This window comes from Natrix helvetica (genome assembly GCF_964273705.1).
Source record: "Natrix helvetica genome assembly, chromosome: 1".
NCBI classification, from domain to species: domain Eukaryota; kingdom Metazoa; phylum Chordata; class Lepidosauria; order Squamata; family Natricidae; genus Natrix; species Natrix helvetica.
In genome coordinates this window covers 322,450,711-322,475,094 of record NC_138548.1, presented here as the reverse complement: position 1 = coordinate 322,475,094, position 24,384 = coordinate 322,450,711, and the positions used below count along the sequence as shown (strand labels likewise).

General features: G+C 38.1%; 1 protein-coding gene across 2 annotated transcripts in view; it reads left to right on the top strand.

Annotated features, from left to right (window-relative positions):
* The window catches only part of LRRN1 (leucine rich repeat neuronal 1), a 33,151-nt gene extending 12,991 nt beyond the window's left edge, over positions 1 to 20,160 (top strand). For both annotated transcript variants that reach the window (XM_081951711.1, XM_081951712.1), the window contains exon 2: positions 16,958 to 20,160. In XM_081951711.1, the coding sequence (XP_081807837.1) occupies positions 17,176 to 19,326 (2,151 nt within the window). In that variant the 5' untranslated portion in view covers positions 16,958 to 17,175 and the 3' untranslated portion in view covers positions 19,327 to 20,160. The remainder of the gene's footprint in view (positions 1 to 16,957) is intronic.
* Positions 20,161 to 24,384: the final 4,224 nt, after the last annotated feature.

The following is a 24,384-nucleotide window of genomic DNA, read 5'->3' as shown; positions in this document are numbered from 1 at the left end:
AGACTTTGGACATGCCTGATCTAAGAAATGTTAGGTGTGAGAATTCTTAAATTCCATTTATGTTCACAAAATAAAATTCTCCCTATTATATCTAATAACATCAGTAGTTATCATGCTACACGAGATAATACAATATTTACAAGTACATGGAGCTTCTAGTAAATACAGTGCTAAATTTTGGTGAAGGCTTTATCGTGCTTTTTGCTCTCCATAACAAGCAGTAATTGCCTATAGTAGATCATGATTCTGAACTAAATTGTCCATTTTTGTTCTGAACTCAGTTTTGTGGCACTTCTGTGTCAGGAAGGCCACTATTTCTAGTCATCATTCAGTAGGCCTTCAAAAATCAAATTGGATTTTAATTTGCTGGGTGTGTTTAGCACAGGCTGGATGTCAGGCGTGCCTTGCACATTTACCTGAGGCGCATAGAGAGCCTCAGGAAATCTGAGGCACTTTTCGTTTCCTTTTACCTGTCTTCCCTGGGGAAGAGGGTGTCCTCTCCTGCCATAGGGAGGTGGATCAAATTGGCCATTGGCCAACGCACTGGTCTATGAGGTTCAGCACCTACCAGTTCCCCAGGGCATCACAGCCCACTCCACTAGGAGCGCGGCTACCTTGGCCTGGGCTACACAGGTGCCTATTGAGGAGATTTGTAGGGCCGCTACGTGGGCATCCCCGTCTCCCTTTATCAGGCACTACAGGTTAGACACTTACGCATTGGCTGATGCGGCGTTTGGGCGTAGGGTGTTACAACAAGTGGTAGCACATGAGGAACCCAGGACCAATAGTGCCCCCCCTGATGGACGTTAACTTGGGTATGTCCCAATCCTGGCTAATCCTGCAAATTCCTCTAGAAAATGACAGTTGGTCTTACCTGAACCGTTACGTTGGGAGGTTTGCCAGATTCCCACCCTAGCATTGGTCCATGGGGTTGGGGAGTTCAGGGGGTAGGGGGTGTCCCCTTATGACTTGTTTTTAGGTGTTTTTCAGTGGACTTGACTCGTTGACCGTTGAATCTGGGAACCAGAAGCAAGGAGCACAGAGGCGTGGCTTCAGTTTTAACTCTGTCTCCAGGCCAATTGGACATCATAATACCAATCCTGGCTAATCCTGCAAACCTCCCAAAATAACAGTTCAGATAAGACCAACTGTCATTTTCAGAGTTTCTTTGAATATGGCCATATGTAACTTGGAGGAGAAGGGAGTGTTCCAGAGAATAGGGACACCAGTTTTCATCCTATTGTTAGAAAGCATTTTTAATATTGTTAAATTGGAATTACCATAGATTTCCTGTAACTTAAGTCCATTATTTTATCTTCTGCTGTCTAGAATCTTGGCCTTCATGTCTGTAACATCTCCTGGGATATACTTGAAGAGTGCTATTATACCCTGCTTTTTTTTGCTTCTCAAGGTTAAATAAGCACACTTTCTTTAGCTTTTCTTCTCTGAATTTTTTTACTTTATTTAAAAGTGTAATGACCTGTGTGAATATATCAAAAGTAAAGCTTTTGTATGTATTAAAACATTTGAGAGGGAATCTCTCAACAACTTATTTTGGAGTTAAGGAGTAATCTCCCTATTGTACCCTCTGGAAATGGTTATATAAAAAGAAATAAATATAAGAAAAAGGAGAATTACCATAAATTGTGCTCTCAGGGATACCAGGTATAATGATATTAAAGACTGCTAACAATGTATGATTATTTTTTTTAAAAAAGCTACAATGCAGATAATGTTATATGCCAGCGTCTATGTACACACGGTTTGAAATATTGCCACAAGCTTTTTAGATAAATGTCTCCTTTTGAACCAAGCTAAATTGACAGAGCTGCCAAAACTTCCATTTCCTGAATTCTTTGAGCTGCATTGTAGAGACGTAATTTTTTTCCCTCAAAACCAGTAATGTTGTTTCCTTTATTTACAAACACATACCCAACCCAACAATGCTCTCTTCGTTCTATTTGAGGAGGGGAAAAACATGAAGTGGTCCCTATTGTTCTACTTGCATTTTTACACGATTTCGAACTGCTACAGGTTCAAAACAACAAAAAGTATTTTTTGGAGTGCTGTAAAATAGTCCAGAGCTGCTTATAGAAAAAGCATACTTATATTGACAAATATTACTTATTGTTACCCAAGTACAGAACTAAAACACAGTGCTTACAACAATTTCTACAAAAATAAATTTAGATAGGAGTTGTAGGGACAGAATAAACGATGATAATAAAGATACTTCTGTTTCTTTCGGTAAAGGCTTGACTTTTTGAACTGGTTTAATAGTATGTTAATTTTAAATGTGGACAGTTACTATTTTTTATTTTTTAATTATGGAATGTATTTTGTTTTTTGACATCTCCGGTAAACAAGTGAGCTTGTTTGTCTGACTTTGTAACATTCAAGAATATGAAGATCTTACAAGACGAAACAAGGTTTTCTATTTGTTACAGATTCATATCTATAAACAATTTTGGGGTTGCTTTTCTGTATTTCTGGCTGTTCCATTCAAATTCTCTAAAATCTGCACCTCAGAATTGTATGGACTTAATTTTAGTTTGGAAAGGGATGTGGTGGCTCAGTAGCTAAGATGCTAAGCTTGTTTATCAGAAGGTCAGCAGTCTGGATCCCTAGCACTGCATAATGATGTGATCTCCCATTACTTGTCCCAGCTTCTGCCAACCTAGCAGTTCGAAATCATGTAAAAATTTATTTATTTATTTATTTATTATTCACACTTATAGACCGCCCCCTCTCCCGGAGAGGACTCGGGGCGGTGTACAGTCACTAAAATACATTATAAAATACATACATAAACAATTAAATTAATACTGGTGAAGGAGGTTATGAGACTGTAATCGAATAATAAATATAATACTTTAAAAGCCTATAAAACCCTTAAAACCCAATTAAAATAAATAAATCCCGGGAGGTAAAACTAAGACAGTGCCAGGCCAGCTGATTGAAATAGGTGAGTCTTTAACTTTTGCCGGAAGGAGCGGAGGTCGGTGGTAGTTCGAATGTCTGGGGGGAGGTCATTCCAGAGGGTTGGGCCCATCACAGAGAAGGATCTACTCCTAGGTGTCGCCCGCTGGCATTGCCTAGCAGACGGCACCAGGAGGAGCCCCTCCCTGTGTGAGCGGATAGGTCGCAGGGACGTGTGTGGTAGGATGCGATCCTGCAGATAACTAGGTCCTCTGCCATGGAGCGCTTTAAAGATGGTAATCAATACCTTGAAACGCACCCGAAAGGCTACAGGTAGCCAGTGCAGCTCGCGCAGGAGAGGTGTTACGTGGGAGTAACGAGTACTTCCCATAATAACCCGCGCGGCTGCGTTCTGAACTAGCTGCAGTCTCCGGATGCGTCCCAAGGGAAGCCCCATGTAGAGGGCATTGCAGTAGTCCAGGCGAGACGTCACCAGCGCATGAGTGACCGTGCGCAGGGCACTCCGGTCCAGTAGGGGGCGCAATTGGCGCACCAGGCGAACCTGGTGGAATGCCCCCCTTGCCACGGCTGTCACATGGTCCTCCATTGACAGCCGGGCATCAAGGAGGACACCCAAATTGCGCGCCCGCTCCACAGGGGACAACTGTTCGCCCCCTATGGCCAGCGATGGAGTCAGCTGGCTGAACCGAGGTGCCGGCAACCACAGCCACTCGGTCTTGGAGGGGTTGAGTTTGAGTCTGTTGTCCCCCATCCAGACCCCGACGGCCTCCAAACACCGGGACATCACTTCGACAGCCTCGTTGGGGTGGTTTGGGGTTGAAATATACAGCTGAGTATCATCAGCGTAGAGGTGGTATTCAACCCCAAAACCACGGATGATCTCACCCAGCGGCTTCACATATGCGTTGAACAGGAGAGGCGAGAGGACCGACCCCTGTGGCACCCCACAAGTGAGTGGCCTCAGGGACGACCTCTGTCCCCCTGTCAACACACATTGCTTCCGGTCAGAGAGGTAGGAGCCGAACCACCGCAAAACGGTGCCTCCGACTCCCATCCCCTCCAACCGGCGCAATAGGATACCATGGTCGATGGTATCAAAAGCCGCCGAGAGGTCTAATAGGACCAGGATAGAGGAGCAACCCCTATCTCTGGCCCTCCAGAGATCATCGACCAACGCGACCAAGGCTGTCTCGGTGCTGTGCCCGGGTCGGAAGCCGGACTGGCGTGGGTCTAGATAATCGGATTCGTCTAGGTGTCGCGGGAGCTGCTGCGCCACCACATTCTCAACAACCTTCGCCACGAAGGGAAGGTTGGAGACTGGACGATAGTTAGCTAGCTCCATTGGGTCGAGTGAAGGCCTCTTGAGCAAGGGTCTCACCACCGCCTCTTTCAAGGCGGTTGGTAAGTAACCCTCACCCAATGATGCGCTCACCAGGCCCAGGAGCCAGCCTCGTGTCACCTCCCAGGCTGCCAGTACCAGCCAGGAGGGGCACGGGTCCGTTAAACAAGTGGTGGGTCGCAGCCGTCCACACAACCTGTCCAAATCCTCGGGGGCAACAGAGTCAAACTCCTCCCAGAGTGGTCTCTCAAGACTCGCTGTTGGCGGCTCGTCTGGTCCACTGACGGAGGTCCACCCGCTCCGGATCTGATCGATTTTGTCCTGAAGATATTCCCCAAACTCCTCTGCTCTACCCTGTAAGGGTGTCTCCCGCACCCTCTGCGATAGAAGGGAGCGAGTCACCCTAAACAGGGCGGCAGGGCGGTTATCCGCGGACGCAATAAGAGCAGCACAATGTCTACGTTTGGCCGCTCTTATTGCCACAAGGTAAGTCCGCAAATAGGCTCTTACCTGTGTTCGGTCAGATTCGGAGCGTGAGGACCTCCACCTGCTCTCTAGACGTCTCCTGTGGCGCTTCATCACCCTAAGCTCCTCAGTAAACCAAGGAGCCCGGGTGGGTCGATGCCGCAGGAGAGGTCGCAAAGGCGCAACCCGGTCCAAGGCCCCAGTCGTCGCCCTATTCCAGGCGGTCACTAGGTCCTCGGAGCGGGAGCGGGACAAGGCTACAGGAATTGGCCCAAGCTCCGTCTGGAATCTATCAGATTCCATCAGGTGCCTGGGGCGGTACCAGTTTATAGGGTCTGGTTCCGCCTCCTCGCGGTGGGGGATAGCGCCAGGGAAGTCCAGCCGGAGGGATGAGTGGTCTGACCATGACAGGGGCGTGATGACTAAATCCCCTATTCCCAGATCACTCGTCCACTGTTCAGATACAAAAATGAGATCCAGTGTGTGGCCCCCTTCGTGAGTGGGGCCCTGCACTAATTGGGTCAGGTCCATGGCCGTCATGGAAGCCATGAACTCCCGAGCCGCCTCGGAAGCCGCTCCCATTGACGGCAAGTTGAAATCCCCCATGACCAAGAGTCTGGGAGTCTCAACTGCCGTCGCAGAGATTAGCTCGAGGAGCTCGGGCAGGGCTGCTGATGCATAGCGAGGAGCCAAGTATACAATCAGCAAGCCCCACTGCCTCCCTGGGCCCCAGTTCACACCAAGGGACTCACACCCGGGTATCTGAGGAACAGTGAACTCCCTCGGCTCTAAACATTCCCGCATAACCACCGCCACCCCTCCACCCTTACCCAGGGCCCGAGGCTGATGGAATGCACGGAAACCCGGTGGGCACATTTCCACGAGGGGTAAACCACCCTCGTGGCCCAACCAGGTCTCCGTTATCCCTGCAAGGTCTAGCTCCCCCTCTGAAATCAACTCATTAATGAGGGGGGCCTTGTTGGTAACAGACCTTGCGTTACAAAGCATCAGCCGCAGGCCCTGGCTCTGTATGACCTGTCCACCTAGACTGCAGGGGTTGGTACAAGCGACCGGGCGTAACCAACAGCCCCGGTCTCCCAACCGACCTTGAGATCTTATCCTGTCCTCGCATCCCCTCCTCCCCGCGACCGTTACAATAGGGCAAAAATGCAAGTAGAAAAATAGGGACCACTTTGGTGGGAAGGAAACAGCGCTCTGTGCACCTTCAGTGTTTAGTCATGCCAGCCACATGACCACAAGAACGTCTTCGGACAGTGCTGGCTCTTTGGCTTAGAAATGGAGATGAGTCCCGCTCCTAGAATCAGAAATGACTAGTACACATGTGCAGGGGAATCTTTACCTTTTTAATCTTAGTTTGACACACAAAACACACATAAATTCAGTGTTACATATTTGAAAAAACAGAAGGGCCGAATGAATGAATATTTATTAGTATAGCCTGATTTTAATTTGAGACTTCATGGAAGCATACAGACTTCCCTCCTATTTTTCACATAACTGGATAAGATGGTGGGTGAGCCCTGATGGGGGTAACTGGCTCATACCTGGCCAATGAGCTTCCATAGTAGAAGAGCATCTAAAACCTGGTCTCTCCAATCCAAGTCCAACATCTTAATCCATGTCCTACACAAATTCCTTCATAATTGCTAATCTTTTATTATCAGATATAATCACATACAGTTTATACTGTATTCCTGTTCAGCTACCATCACCCAAGATCTGCATGCATAATATGAAGATACTCCACAATGCAGGAATGTTAAAAGTGATGCTTAAATATGTCTCCCTACCATGATAAAATGGTTTGGCTAAACACCTTTCGGAGCTTGGTAATACTTCCTATGGACTATGAAGAAGCAGGATAGAAGGGCCTATGACAATTCACCAGCTCATCATAATCAACCTGCCATGGCCAACATGCCACAGCCAACTTCCTGCAGGACAACTCAGCACAGCCATCTCACCACAGGACAATTCGCTGGGGGACAAGATATCTTATATCAAAGATATGGTGGAATAGAATCATTAAAGGAAGGATGCAAAAGGAGGGACAGAATGAAATTTGAATGGCAAAAATTAAAATAATTTTTATTTATTTTAAATAATTAAATAGAATTGTTAAATTGTCCTGCAACGAGTTGTCTTGTGGCAAGTTGTCCATGGCAAGTTAGGCCACTGAAAGTTGGCTGTGGCGAGTTGTCCCATTCCTGGATAGGAAGAGTATTGACACTTCTGAACTTTGATGTTTGAGAAGATTCCTGAAAATACACAGTTGTTCCTTTGTACAGAAGCTTAATAAAAGGTAACTTCGTATTGTATGCGAAGAATAGCTGTTAGATTTTAAGATGTTTGTAAGCTGGTGTTTTAAAGTAACTGAGTTTATATAAGTTTAGAAACAAGCTTATATTCCTTCTAAGAAATGTTAATTAGACAGGCATTTTTGGTGAAACAAGCACATATTCACATAAGCTTGTAAAAAGGAAGGAAAGCTGGACTAGTAGATGGAAATTAATTGGCAAATATTTGTATATATACAGTAATTACATATAAACACATTTTTCCAGGGTGAGGACAGAAGAGAAATATACTTCCCAAACATAAAGAAGAACAAGCATAAATCTCCATAAGCAAATGTAAAAGCATGCTTATGTAACAAGCTTATAGAATGAAGTACAAAATACAACAATGCCTTGCAATTTTTTTTAATATTCATTATAAAAAGCTTGTGCTGCTATAGTTTATGAATATCTGATTTTAATGGTACTTTAATTTCAAAACAGCAACATTTTGGAGCCTAATTAGTATGTGTACAAATTACATCAAACTAAGAGATAGTAATAGCCCAAAGGTCACTGCATTGGAAAATATTTTGTAGGTAGAGTGAATGGAACAGATGTTAGAAAGATATATTTCCTAGCAGTATATTACATACAAGTGCCAAATATTCTTTCTTCCAGCAGGAAAACCAAGTTTTTATATATAGGCAGTTGTGTATGACATGAATTTGTACTGTTGCAAATGGAGGACAAAAGTTAAAATAAATCTTTTGACAGACATAAAATAATATATATTTTTGAGATATAGAGTCACAATACTGAAAAAAATCTGTTATTTTTAATGCTGTATTATTTATAATGTTACAAAACCTGTTTCAAAGTTTGTTAATCAAGGTTCAACTAAAAATAAAAAGGACTTCCAACTGACAAAGATTTAAATTAGTACAAGATTAATTTACTGTTTATTTGTATCAATAATGAAGTTTATTTTTATCCAGTTTCTGCAGTTTTCAAATGAACATTTCCTTCATCATATTCTGGGGTATAAGTAGAACACTTCCAGTAAATTATAATTTGGCTGCATGAACAGTTTGCTATCATTTAAATTGAAATAAAATATATTCTCCAGGTTAGTTTATTTTTGAAGAGACAAGCTATAAAAAAAACAAATTAACTTTGTATATGTTATTATAGCGCAATTTATATTATCTTAATAGCCTATCCCATTAGTAATTTAATAAATGCACATTTAGGAATGGTATCATTAATTTTGATTTGATGATCTTAAATCTACAAATGTTTTCTTTGGTGGTAGGAAACTCCCAGAAGCTGCATTGCATTCAAATAAGAATGCATGCATTTCAGGAAGAATAATTCTAGGTAAAACTATTAAGATTGTTTATACCTGGAACATATTTTTTAATTTCATTTTTTTCTAGTTCTGCTTTTTCTTTTCTTTTTTCTTTTAAAGTGCCATCCTTGTTTTTTAAGAATTAAAAACGAATGCTTAATTATGCTGTTTGGCTCCTGGCTTTTGCCATATAAAGGCCATTATATAATTGCATTGCTTAATTATTCCAAAGGTTTATATACTGGATCTTAAGGATCTTAATTCAAACCATGGCTAACCTGATGTACTCGGTAAGCACACATTAAGGATACCAAACAGCAATTGGACCCGAGTGATTGTCTTTGAAAGGAGCAGTATTGTTAGTTCCTACTACTGCTTATTGTTAACCATTAGTGATAGTCAGTTTTAATTTCTATGAATGTATTTAACTGATCTGATTTCATACAATCCTAATTAATAATGAATCGACAATAATGATTTGCATGAACAAGTTTGTGTTATTATTTGTTTGAACCAGTCCACTGGTTTTCAACTTTCTCTTCAAGATATCATTTTATGGATTTTTGTAACTAAATTGAACACCCTAAACCCATGATAGCAAACCTACGGCACACGTGCCACAGGTGGCATGCAGAGCGCTCTCTGGGAGCACTCGAGCTGTCACCCCCAGCGTGCATGCATGTGCACCTCCTGCCGGCCAGCTGATTTTTGGGTCTCTGCTGCTAATGCATGAGGGGTGGAGTGCATGCAGGAGATGTGTGTGCATGCATGGAGGGGTGGGGTGCATGTGCACATGTGTGGGGGAAGGGGGAACACAGAGGGGGTGCCCCATTTATTTTTGTCTCAGAAGGATTCAGGGAGGCCTGCTGGGCCCAAAACAGCTGCAGGAGGATGCAGCATTCTCTCCCTGTGCTCCGTTTTTGGTCCCAGGAGGCTTTAGGCCGAAAATGGACCATGTGAGGGGGTCACACATGCATGTGCAGGGGGGAGGGAGAGTTGCACATGCATGCACGGGGCAGGGCACACGGGGTGCATATTGCATTATGGGTATGGGCACTCATGCGGCACCGTCGCACGTGTGCGTGCAGTTTTGTCACACGACAACAAAAAGGTTAGCTATCACTGCCCTAAACTCTCTCTTTGGCCAACTGCTGATTATTTGTTTGCTTTTGTCAGCACTTTATGTCCAATTGTACTACTTTCTTTTGATAAAATGTGATGCAACACTGATTCATATGATGCTGCTAATAGTTTATTTCACTTCCTAATGATCTTAAACACAGAATTTATGATTCTTCATAGCAACTACAAACTAGACTCATGCCAGCTAGCATAACTCTTGAGTTCTTCTCTGCTCAGTTATCTCCAACTCAGGTCCTAATAATCTGAGTGCAAGGTTGTCCTGCTCCAAGAGCATCACTTCATGCTTATTCCAACTAGGATTGACTATTTTAATGCCCATTTACCCTATTGAAAAATATATTTCTGAAGCAAATGAACAGACTATTTAATCTTTCATGTTTGCTCTATTGTAAGACCTTATATAACTGAAATAGGATATAATTTGGGGTTGGATTTTGTAGGAGGCATTGGTAGAAATCGCCCCATTAATAGAACAGATAGTCTAATTTCAATACTAATTGTTTTACCGTTTTTTATATAACTCTTTGCATAACAGGGCATCAGGTTGCTATACCCCAAGTTTCAAATTCTTTGAAAGAGAAATAAAATACAATCGCAATTTCTACTCTCCTTTCCCACCTACTTTTCAGAAATTTGATAATTGGAGGATTGGGGATAGTTAAGAAAATGATGGCATGAGGATTATTTGCAGGTTGACTAAGCAAATTAACCAAAATGATTTGTGAAGATTGTTGAATTTTCCAATATATTGAAAAATCATATTTCTTATTCATGACCTTATTCTTTCAAACTTTTTATAGACAATGCTTCTAACTTTGTAATATAATAGTCTTGTAAATTGTCATTTATCAATCCAATCATGCCAGTATAGTTACATAATATGCTAGTGCAATTGGATTGAAAGTGTCCTTCATCAAGTAATGTATAATGGTAAGGTTTTTAATAAATATAATTACTTATCTAACTTTCACAATCCTTCCTAAGTAGACTTAGGGAAAGATATTTGCTCAATTAACTACTATAGAGAGCCCCAGTTTCTTCTTATTTATGAGACATAAGTCCCTCAGAATCCTATGTGATGCACACTGAATTATTTGAAAAAGGCAATGGCATTAAATCTTCCTTCAAGAAAGATAACAGCAATTAGTATCTAGAATTCTGAACTTGAATTTACTTTGATATAGTAACCTGAGAGGAGGGGAGGATTTTAATATTAGCTTTTTTCCCCCACACTGGATAAAGTGATTGTAATATGGAGGTAATGGAAATAACATGAAACTGTATTTTCTGAGTGTTCTTTGAAAAAAAGTGTTAACAATTTCTCAATTGCACTGCAGTTATTTTAAAAATGTTAATTCCCTTTCAAAGTATCTCATAACCAGTACGTTCCTATCCCCATGTGTGTACAGAATGATGAAATTCTTGGCTCTCTGGCATAAGACTTTGTTCTGGGGGGAAATGAAATGATTGACTATAGTTTCCCATGGCAAAATCAACTAATATATAGTTGTATTTGCCACCCAGGGTTAATTTTTTCCCCATGGTTTTTAAATGCTTATGAGGCTATTGCTCCCAATGGGAACAGAACAAACATCAGTTTGGTTACATAGAAAGCCTTGAAATTATTATTTCTTATCTTTCTAATATGGCTTGGTGAAGCTTATTTTGCTAAGGCCAAATAAGCTAAGGGTTGTTGGAAAAAGCAGCGTTGTAGTTTATTGGTTGCTTTCTTTGGATGACTGTGCACCATAACTGTTTCAGTTAAAAATGCAGTTGTTATTAATTGTGCCACCAAGCCAGCAAAAAGCCTCCAAATAGATCTGACACTCCCTCATGGAAACTTGTTGCCTCCCAAATGGCAACAAACTTGGCATGGTAACAATCCAACAAAATGATCTAACAAAAGTAATAGCATAGAAGCAAATTATATTATGGAGAAATTAATGAAAGAGCCTTTTGGAATCAAGCCAGGTCTAGCTTATTATAATATTGCTTTCTACAATGGCCAATTAGATTCTCCCTATTGCTGTTATACCTAGCGGTTGATATTCAGAAATATAAGCAATCTGCTTTTGAAATTGAAAATTGCATATATTTATCATGAGTAACCACCATTAATAGACTAGACTTTGAAATTCAATTCCACTTTGTCATATAAACAAGTGGTTAACACCGCATCTTGTGTTATCTTCCATAATGTATACGGTTTAAAAAGAAATGCTCTCATTTGGCTCAGATCATCTGCTAGTTTTACTGAATCATCATCCTGAATGGATGGTCTTAATCGTGTGCCTTTACATTCACACACAAAGTTGGAAACGCGTAAGTAGTTATTACATTGCCGTATAATGTTATAGTCTCAAAATAGTTTATTGTGGGCACACATTCCTGCATTCCATTTTGCCAAAAAATATTGTAATTAAATCAAACTTTTTTATTGTCAACGAACAACATAAAGGGAGGGAAGTATAAGGTATTTAAAACCATAAAAAAATCTAAAACACAAAAATAAAATTACAAAAAAAGCTTATATATATATATATATATATATATATATATATATATATATATATATATATATATATATATATATATATATATATATATATATATATATATATATATATATATATATATATATATATATATATATATATATATATATATATATATATATATATATATATATATATATATATATATCAAACCCTCAAAAAACAATCTAAAAAGCAGGGTGAAAATAAATGGACACAAAAATATGACAGAGCATAAAACACAAAAAATTCCAATCAATCTAATACAAAAAAATCTCTATAACTGTCTAGGGTGGTCATTAAAACTGTGTTTGTCACAGGTCATCTTCTGATATGTTTCAAATGCTGTTATGCAGAACTTGGCAACGCTGAATGTTGTAGCAAGGTTGATATCTAAGAGAAGTAGGCAGATGTAGAATTGTCCTATGTAAATTTACCATTAATTCAGTAAAAAAAGTAAAAAAATTAGGCTAATACAAATGTCTCTATAATACAGGCACTGGAGAAATATATGTTCTGTGGTTTCTATGTTTCTAAAGTTACAAAGGCATTGTCTCTCTGGATAGGGAATCTTCCTGTATCCGCCTTCAAGAACAGCTGTGTGAGGGCATGCCTTTACCAGAGTAAAGGCACTGCATAGTTAGATACTTCAAGAATGGCCACATATGCCATAAGAGAGGCAGAATACTTGTTGGATTCATTGGAGATTAGATTGGAGACCTGGTTAGGTCTAATTGATGCTCTGTTCCTGCTACACGCTTTTAATGAGTGCCCGGACCTGATCATATCCCATGCTGGTAGAAGATCTGGAGAGAATCCCAAGGATGAAATGTTATTAGTCACCTATCATTTTCTATGTTGACTAAAAATCATCCCTCATAGTTAGTAGGGCAAGACCAAGAAGGAAAAAGAATTGTTTAAACCAGTAGTTTAGTATGTGTTATCTCTACTTTCATGAACCCTGTGTTTAGCCTCAGAGTGTCATTAGAGACACATTTTGGGGCTTGAAGTGCCAATCTTAAGAATTTGGGCTAAATAAGTTCTAATGGTGCAAAATTGGAGAAGGGCTACCATAGAAAACCTGTGCTATTGACTTGGCTTCAGATAATTTGCCCTTCGGAAATGTAATGGCGACCTCTTGCATTGACGAATTTAAGGATAATTGTTAAAATTCTGAGTTGCACGCTATTTTTAAGCTTTAATAGCTTTAAGCTTTTAAACTTGGAGTTCTTGAAAAGAAAGGAATTTCAGTTTAACAGAGTATTTACATTACAAATAGTTATTGAGTTATTGAGATACTTCAAATATGAACGGACAATGTTGCACCCTTCATTGAATATTCTTGCTAGGCTCCTTCTAGCAGATGAGGAAGGTTAACATATGAGTTTCCAGAGCATGGTTTCTTTCTTCCATAAAAAGTCAGAACTGGAAACAATGTCTTAAGGTTTTCAAAGGTACTTAATTCCTGAAAGTCCCTTTCAAGCAGTATCTGATGGTTAATCATTTCTAGATACCAATCTGCTTAGTTTATTATAACTAATTTTGCTATTAACCATACAGATATATTCATACGTGGATGCTTATTGACAAGGGGGAGCTTTCTAACCAAGATGCTAGCTTTTAGAAATCACATATTTTAATACCCCAGCATAATTTGATGGGGCATTGCTTTTTCTGATCTGCTGGACAGACTTGGTTTGAAAATTATTTCAAAACAGGTCTCTTGAAAATTGCTTGAAAGATGCCAAATGCTTTCTGAATCAAAGTAAAATTGCTCTTTTTAGAACTTGTGTGCATGTTCTGTGATTGACATGTAGTTCCTTGTCTCGAGCATTTTAATAATCATCCAGCACTTAAAAACTAATTTCACAAACATATTTGGTATAATATAAGCAACTGTATATGAAATTAATTGCTTTATTTACATATCATTGACATAGAATCATCAACAAAATAAGAGTAGAATAGAATAATAACTACTTTAACCATCAGGCAGAGGCAGGCCAAGAACAGTTGCAGATCTGTTAAGCACAATACACCAATTTTCAAACAAGAATTTAAGAATTCCTTAAATGATTCCTTCTTAAGACAGTTTTATTAGTCTTTGCAAACTGAGACATCTTTTCAAATATTATCAGAGCAAAGAAAATCCTTTATTATTACTTTATCTTTACTCTTAAGAGATATCCACTTTGCTGTATATTTGTGCATAACCAGATTTTCAAGTCCAGATCATTGCCAGATCACCATTTGATAAAATACGTAACTATATAAAAGTTGTACACACTTTTTAAAGAAACAAAGCAAGAAACAAAACTTTGCCTGAATTGATTAAGGCACGTTCTAAAATTCTGAATAGAATAAAACTCTTCAGTTTTCTAATTCAAGTTGATTTTCATCAGCTGCTTGCAACAGTGTTTAATCCAATATACTTTGCTGCCTGGCATCATTATAACCATTCATAAAAATGCATTTCTATTTCTGCAAAATGTTTGTCAGCTGAAAATTGCAGATTTATTTGTTCAGATAAGTTTTCATTGGTATATTTATTTCTATGATGTATTTTACTAAAATTTGATCTTTTTCCAATAGAGCCATTGCTAAATTAGAATTGGCTATGTAAACTGGCATCTTCATTTTAATTAGAATATCCTGGATAAGTAGAGATTTATTATGAACGGCCAAAAACTGTATTTATAAATATAATCTTACTCCAATATGTTCAAGTCCCCACCATTTATTTATAATGCATTATTTATAACAGCATTTTCTGCTGTTGACACCTTAAGCGATTCTTTGCAATTACATTTAACAAAGAAGAAATGTGAAATCAATCTAGGTATGTAATCTATTAGCATGCAATAGATTTAATTCATTTGTACAATTAATGGTTTGCCATACAGTATATATAGGAATATTGTGCAACATATTGCTAAAGAACATTTTCTCTAAGTAGGAATTAAATTTTACTTTTTAAGTTATATTTGTAAATTTTAACTCATTGTTAAATCCTCATTGTAAAGGATTAGGTGAAGACTATTGAGTCAATCTTGACTCCTGGTAAGTATGCAAATTAAGCTTTCCTGTAACGTGATAGAATTCATTTTATTTCCCAATCTAGTCTCTAGCATTCATAGTTCAATATATTATCATATATTAGACAGATATTCCTGCTTACCTTGTCCAACCAAGGTCGGCTAACTAAGTGCTGCTTGCCTAAAACAATAAATATTTATTTGTGTGTGTGTGGGGGGGGACTCAAAATACAACCGCACAATATATGATAAACAATGGTATGTAAATATTACAGGAACAATATTCATTCTATTTTTTTATTTTTTAGAAATTTTTTTATTGTTTTAATTAAACAAAAAACACACACCAAAAAACACTCTTCAATACATCTTCCAGCAAGCATGTCAGTTGGTTACAATTAAATTACGTGCATTACTACAATCATTCTTTATATTTCATTTAAATTGAATTGTACATTTTAAATCAAAAATCTTTATACCGTCAATATACCAACATTCTCATTTAACTATATTTGTTTGAAAGTACTTTTATCTAGAATCATTCCTATTTATATTATAATAAATGTCATAATGGGTTAACTGCCAACGAATAAACATTTTAAAACCGACAACATTCTATAAGAGCTACCACATTCTACTTATTTATCACCTAGAATTAACTAATTTTTTATTTTTATTTTTATTGTTTTTTTCCCATTCGATTATGGTTTATTTGGGTTTTGTGACAAAATTCATTCTAAATCATGCTGTGTTTCTGTTTTACTGTTTAACTAATACAGTATAACTAAGCAAGAATCATTTTTATTCCTTAAATAGAAATTTGAAAACCAACAATCTCATAAATAAAATTGAATCTGAATTATTTCCATAAGGAGTGTGTTAATTTATGGAAACAATTGTACTAAAACTAATGTTATTTGAAAACTAAAAAATGTTTTTGTTTTAATCAAAAACTCATCTCTATCTGATTATTCTGTAGAAAAATATATGTACAGAGGAAAATAGTTTGCTTAATTAATTTTTTTAATCAATTTATATGGCCACCATCTCAATGAACAACTTTGGGCAGTGACCAGCATTAAAATCAAATAAAAACAATGTCAAGCATTACAAAACTTAAAATATAAAGCATCTGAGAAATATTAAATATCACATCACTGGTACACCAAGAAATAGTTCAGTGAACACAGGCAGGGCCCTAAACATAGAACCAGTTCTTTTAGGTCTTTCAAAATTGTCATGGACAACCTAGTTGTTTATGAAACTCTCAAAATCTATTTGGGTTGTACTTGTAATGAGCATAAGATACTACTGAACACAAAATGATGCTATTCTATGTTTTGGAAAAGGAACTACAGACTCTGTTAATACATTTCTATAAATCTTTTTCAGCAAAATGTGCTAGTGGCATCCTGTTATGCTTTTCAAATGGACTAATTATAGACATTATCTATTACTAATCTACAACTTTCATTTGTTGAATAAAACCATGCAGCTATACTGCAGATATTGTATCTTACCACATTGTAAAAAAAATGTTATGTGCTTTGAGGCTGCTCTATCAAGTAGTACAAAAATGTGGTATATTGCCAGAGGTTTTTTTTTTAATTAACTACTTTGGATTCTGATTTAAACTCTGCATTTAAAAAAAATCTGTTTGAAAAATGCAACCACTTCATGGTCAATTCTGTAAATTTCTAGTGTATTTCAGATTTTAGCAGGTTTTAAATAAGTTTGCATTAAATATTGTCTGCATGCAGAAAAGTACTGATATTTAGACTAAACGAAAGAAAGTAAAGAAAGATTTTAATGTTGAAATGTGTGAATTGAAATTTATTTTTTTTTCTTTTCAGACATACTGCTTTATAGTGACAGAAGCAACTTAAAGAAAATAGAAACAAGAAGGTTAATGAAAAAATCATTGGAATATTTGCTGTTCATAAAATCATAAGAAAATCTTCCATTCTTTGGATGCCCAAACGTTTAAAACAAAAACTTTTGATTTCCTACACTGTCAGGCTATATTTTATCTGCTCTTGTGATTAATAAGGAGAAGCTAGAAGAAAACAACATGGCTCATATTAGTTTCGCATTAAAGATTTGCCAGCTGGCACTGGGATTGCTCATAAATTCATTTCAAGCAACTTCCATACAAAATAATGAATGCCCACAATTGTGTGTCTGTGAAATAAGACCCTGGTTTACTCCTCAGTCAACCTACAGGGAAGCTCCAACAGTTGACTGCAATGATCTTCGTTTAACAAAAATCCCCAGTAACCTTTTCACTGATACTCAAGTCCTTCTCTTACAAAGCAACAATATTGCCAAGACCACAGATGAACTCCAGCAACTTTTCAATTTAACAGAGTTGGATTTTTCACAAAATAATTTTACTAGCATAAAAGATGTGGGATTATCAAATCTTTCTCAATTAACCACTTTACACTTGGAGGAAAATCAGATCACAGAGATGACAGATTATTGCCTACAAGATCTGTGCAATCTACAGGAACTTTATATTAACCATAATCAAATCAGTACAATTTCCACAAATGCATTCTCAGGCTTGAAGAATCTTCTAAGGCTTCATCTTAATTCCAATAAATTAAAAGTTATTGATGGTCGTTGGTTTGATTCTACACCTAACTTGGAAATTTTGATGATTGGAGAAAATCCTGTGATTGGAATACTAGATATGAACTTCAAATCACTATCAAATTTAAGAAGTCTAGTTCTGGCTGGAATGTATCTGACTGACATCCCTGGAAATGGTCTAGTAGGCTTGGATAGTCTTGAAAGTCTCTCATTTTATGATAACAGATTGGCTAAAGTTCCTCAGCTTGCACTTGAGAAAGTCCCAAATTTAAAATTTTTAGATCTTAACAAAAACCCAATCCATAAAATTCAAGAAGGAGATTTCAGAAACATGCTTCGGTTGAAAGAACTTGGGATCAACAACATGGGAGAGCTGGTATCTGTTGATAGGTATGCACTAGACAATCTTCCTGAACTTACAAAGCTTGAAGCAACCAATAATCCAAAGTTATCTTACATACATCGTTTAGCATTTCGGAATGTACCTGCTCTGGAAAGCTTGATGCTTAATAATAATGCCTTGAATGCGGTCTACCAAAAAACAGTGGAATCCCTTCCAAATTTACGGGAGATTAGTATTCACAGTAATCCACTCAGATGCGACTGTGTCATTCACTGGATCAACTCAAACAAGACCAATATTCGTTTCATGGAACCCTTATCAATGTTTTGTGCTATGCCACCAGAATACAAAGGACAACAAGTAAAGGAGGTATTAGTACAGGATTCCAGTGAACAGTGTCTTCCAATGATTTCACATGATACTTTCCCAAACCATTTGAATTTGGACATTGGTATGACTGTCTTTTTGGATTGTCGGGCTATGGCAGAACCTGAGCCTGAGATTTATTGGGTTACTCCACTTGGGAATAAAATAACTGTGGAAACCCTTTCAGACAAATATAAGATTAGTAGTGAAGGCACACTGGAAATATCAAATATCCAGATGGAGGATTCAGGAAGATACACATGTGTAGCTCAAAATATAGAAGGTGCAGATACAAGAGTGGCTACTATGAGAGTGAATGGAACACTTCTTGATGGTACTCAGGTGCTGAAAATTTATGTCAAGCAAGCGGAGTCTCATTCCATCCTGGTTTCTTGGAAAGCTAACTCTAATGTTATGACATCTAACTTAAAATGGTCATCTGCAACTATGAAGATTGATAACCCGCACATTACATACACTGCAAGGGTCCCAGTTGATGTTCATGAATACAATCTTACCCATTTGCAACCCTCCACAGATTATGAAGTCTGTCTCACAGTATCTAATATCCATCAGCAAACTCAGAAGTCTTGTGTAAATGTTACTACAAAAAACGCAGCATTTGCCCTTGATATTACTGACCAAGAGACGAGCACAGCCCTAGCTGTAGTCATGGGATCGATGTTTGCTGTTATTAGTCTTGCCTCTGTTTCTGTCTACGTTGCAAAAAGATTTAAAAGGAAGAACTATCATCATTCATTGAAAAAATATATGCAAAAGACCTCTTCTATTCCTTTGAATGAACTCTATCCTCCACTTATTAATCTCTGGGAAGGTGACTGCGAAAAAGAAAAGGAAGGCTCAGCAGAAACCAAGCCAACTCAAGTGGACACATCCAGAAGCTATTATATGTGGTAACTCAAGATAATATTTTGCTTCTGGTAGTAAGGAGCACAATGACTTTTTTGCTTTATTCTGCAAAAGTGACAAGTTTGAAGACTTTTGTATTTTCTGACTTTGCTAGTTTTTTGGCAGAGTGGTGAGGACAGGTGGATATTTCAATTTTTTTTAGTATAGCGTATCGCAATTGTTTTCACACAAAAATGGCAGCTTCACCTAGCTTCCAATTTTTTAGTTGTGCTTAATTTAACAAAGTTGATCTAACTATTAAAAAAAATTAAAGGCTAGGATTGCCCTTTGATTTTCAAGTCGCTTGGTCCCCTTTCTTCTGAAGCCATCAACAGGAAGTACAGTATCCTACAAAATCTTAATGATTGCAACTTGAAAATACATTAAACCAGCTTTGTCATAATCTGGTCTAAGGACTCTTTTAAACTTGAGATAAGATGACAAGATTTTGAACAATTTTAGTTGGCTGTACTGTAATGTTGTATCAACTGATTTGAATGTTTTTGACTATCAACAATTGATTTTTCTTTTTTAATAGTTGAAGAAACTTAGGTAAAGCTAACAAAACAATTAAAATATGTACACTTTTACAATGTAACAAACTAAATGTTAATTATCTTTTATTATATTTAGTAGAAACTTTAAATAATGTAGTTTTTTCTGTGTAATCCACCAACACCTGGCATAGAATGAAGATGAGAGTACAATAAATTATAGTTTTGTTGTTTGTTTTTTTAGAAGAGTTGCAATAATGTATCCTTAGGTTGAATCACCAGCTTTATTGGGTGATTTACATTTTGACGTAAAATATATTCAATCTTCTATAAAATGATACCTCTCTAAGGTCAAATTAGAATCATTTTTCAAAAATCCTTAGTAAATATGAATTTATTCACAGTTTCTATAGAAAATTAAGAAATATTGATTAATCTGAAATATGCCTGCTGAAGAAAAAGTTTAGCTTTTATATAAATTTCATAATAGTTATGCTTATAGAAATACATTTTTACATTTAGAAATACATTTAGAGCTGCAGTGGCGCAATGGTTAGAATTTAGTACTGCAGACTACTTCTGCTGATCACCGGCTGCCAGCAGTTTGGCAGATCGAATCTCACCAGGCTCAAGGTTGATTCAGCCTTCCATCCTTCTGATATGGGTAAAATGAGGACCCAGATTGTTGGGGGCAATATGCTGACTCTGTAAACCGCTTACAGAGGTCTGTAAAGCACTATGAAGTGGTATATAAGTCTAAGTGCTAATTTTATTGCTATTTTTGCTTACTTTCTAAAACATGAAGCATGAAATACACAGAAGTTACCATTGCCATTAAGGTAAGTTAAAAAGAGAATAGGATCCAGCCATATTCTTTAGCACTGCAGTCTTAAGTACATTTTTAAGCCACATACCCTATTGATAACATGCAGAAAATGTGGTCAACTTTGTTAGGTCAAGTTGGTCGTCGAATTAATTGCTTCCAATAAAGATCTTAAAGAATACATATTTTTAATTACTTGTTTGAGAACGAATTGGCTATTTTACTTCTGCTTTGTGTTCTTCAGCCAGTTATTATTATTAGTGGTTCTTACTCTAGAACTGCTGCATTTACTCAAAAAACGTTGATGAATCTTTTGAAAAATGAGCTTTTTGAAAGTCCAGTTAAACAGATTCCACTTTAACATGACTTTAACAACTATCTATATTGTCATTAAAGTCAAATGAAATGACAGGAAGGAGGTTCTAAGTCAAATTCCAGTCAAGTTTCTTTTGTCGATAGTCCAAAATTTCTATTATTTTTTAAGCAGCTGCCCTTTTTAGTATTTATGATGAAACAGTCATATAAATCACGGGTTCTGATTTATTTTTGAATCACATAATCAAAGTTGCATTAGCAAAATTAGAAGTTGAGACTCTATACCCATCCAGTTCTTGCTTAATTATAACTCCCTAACATTTTTACAAAGCTACACTAGCTGTAAGATGTAATTGAGCAACATATTTAATTTTTAATTTAATTTAATTAGCACTTCTAGACCGCCCCCTCTCCCAAAAGGGACTCGGGGCGGTGTACAGTCCATATCAAAAACATCATATATAATAACAATTAAAAATTATTAAATGGATAAATACATAAATAAGAGGAGGATAAAATAGACAGAACTGTAATTGCTAAATAAATAATTTAAAATATACAAAGTTTAAAACCCAAGTGTCTTATAAAATTAAGTCCCCTAAAAAACCAGTAGGAAATATATATGCCAGGAGGTAGACGTTAAGAATTATGCCAGACCAGCCAGTCGGAACAGGTGAGTCTTCAGTTTCTGCCGGAAGGAGCGGAAGTCAGTGGTGGTTCTAATGTTGGGGGGGAGGTCATTCCAGAGGGTTGGGCCCATCACAGAGAAGGCCCTACTCCTTGGTGTCGCCCGTTGGCATTGCCTAGTGGACGGCACCAGGAGAAGCCCCTCCCTGTGAGAGCGAATTGGCCGCAGGGATGTATGTGGGAGGATGCGATCCCGCAGGTAACTAGGCCCTATGCCATGGAGCACTTTAAAGATGGTGGTCAAAACCTTGAAACGCACCCGAAAGACCACAGGTAGCCAGTGCAGCTCGCGCAGGAGCGGTGTTACGTGGGAGTACCTAGTACTCCCCATGACTGCCCGCGCGGCTGCGTTCTGGACTAGCTGCAGTCTTCGTGCGCGTCCCAAGGGAAGCCCCATGTAGAGAGCATTACAGTAGTCCAGGCGAGACGTCACCAGTGCATGAGTGACCGTGCGTAGGGCATCCCGGTCCAGAAGGGGGCGCAATTGGCGCACCAGGCGAACCTGGTGGAACGCCCCCCTAGCCACGGCTGCCACATGGTCGTCCATTGACAGCCGGGCATCAAGGAGGACGCCCAAATTGCGCGCCCGTTCCACAGGGGGCAATTGTTCGCCCCCTATGGCCAGCGTTGGAGTCAGCTGACTGAACCAAGGTGCCGGTAGCCACAGCCACTCAGTCTTGGAGGGGTTGAGTTTGAGTCTGTTGTCCCCCATCCAGACCCCGACGGCTTCCAAACACCGGGACATCACTTCGACAGCCTCGCTGGGGTGATTTGGGGTTAAAACGTACAGCTGAGTATCATCAGCGTACAGATGGTATTCAACCCCAAAACCACGGATGATCTCTCCCATACAGTAGTGAAATAAAATTTGTGTTGTTTCAAATCTGAAACAAATCATGTTCCTGAAGATCTCCTAAATCCTTTCAGATCAGCTACAGCACAGCTGAAATAAAATCCATAGCACTTTGATCGTTCCAGATTTTCTATAAAACAAAATTAGGAGTTATTCTGCAATAGGTTTATGGAGCAAGCAGGAAATGGCTAGTATGTTTTGCCCTTATTCTCCAGTGTATGAAAAGTGCATATTTTCTCATCGTGCTGCACTCAATGTTAACTGGGCCCAGTTTGCTTAGGTTCAAACCTGTATGTTGGGAAAAAATATGGACTTGTGTAATTGTGACATGGAATAAATGGAATAGGTGTCCACCTGTCCTTTTATAGAACCAAAGAATAATGACCCTGACCTATGCAGATGAAAACGTATCTGGATGCTTAGGACAAATTGAGTGGACAGAAACAATTATTTTGTGATTTGTTAATTCAACAGGACTAATGCCTACATATGTGAATAAAGGTTTGAGTTTGAGGTTTTTGGGAGGGCGGCAAAAATAGTAAAATCAGTGGCAGCAGCACTGGTATTAGCCTTCTGCATTCAAGTCCATTTTTTCATTCTTTGAGAACCATCCACTGCAGATTTTATGCTATAGCTTAGCAAGTGACTGTGGTTAATGCCTTATGTATGTTTTGTTTCAGAATATTTCCCTTTTTAATCTTTCGACTTATTTATTTGGATGTGCTTTCCCTTGGGGACCCTAACCATGGATGAATATGTCAATGTGATTCAGATCAAGCACAAGCTACTCAGCCAGAGGAGTTTAACCTTCAGTATAATCTACCTTGCTGCATTTTTTTTACTTTAAATGAATGACAGTTATCTCCCACAGTGCCATTCAAATGTATTTTTCAGAGCGTAACTAGCTAAGCAAGATTAAGCCAATTGTTTCTCTTTTTTTACATGTTTTGTTCTGAATGTTCTGAAGCCAATTAAAGTCTAATTTCCCCCTTTGTGAAAACAAATGAACATTGACACAAGAGTGTCACAAATGGCAGTTGAATGCTGAACAATAAGTTGAAGATTGAGTTATGCAGTATGAGCTCTGGCTGTTAAATACTGCTTTGACAAATAATGTTATGTGCTGCATAAAAATACATGCGAGCATTTTGCCTCAGTTCAAATCTAATTCAGGAAATAGTTTTACTAGGCCAGCTAAAAGTTACAAATAGTAAGCAAAGCTTTAGCTGATTTCTGACCCATCCCAAGCAATTAGCCAGTGCAACTTTGATTATACTTCCCATCAGTGATTGGACTAAATCTGTCAGGGCCTGAAAACCAAGAACAACATGTGGAGTTGTTTAAAAGGAGTTTTCTTTATTGTTCTTCACTTATAGACAGAATCCCAACTATATTCCACTACAAAACCCTTTTGAAAGCAGATTGTTAATGAATTTGATCTTTGCTGTACACAGCTAAGTGATATCACATCATAAATTGCTACACACTATCCCCGCCACCATAAAGAAGCATGTCTACAGCATTTCAGGGTAATCCAGTGATTTTAATTCATGTCTGAACCAAGATATTTGTCAAGTACAGTAATTTTAAAAAACACACTAATTCTGCTAATTCTACTTTTCTAAACGTGGCATTCAAAATAATGATAGGTGCTGGTCTCTGCACAAACTGTATCCAGCTTTAATAATGTATTAACTGCCTAATCAAACTGGCAGTTTACAACACATTACCTAGAAGCAAACATGAAAATTTTCTCCATTCAAATCCAAAATTCATCCACCACCAAATTCCCTGCAGTAATGTTCTGTCATGACTGCCCTCTGAAACACAGTATGGGAGACTTCATCTGCCCTTCTGCAGACAAGGTGTTCTGTAGGATACATGACATGCTATCA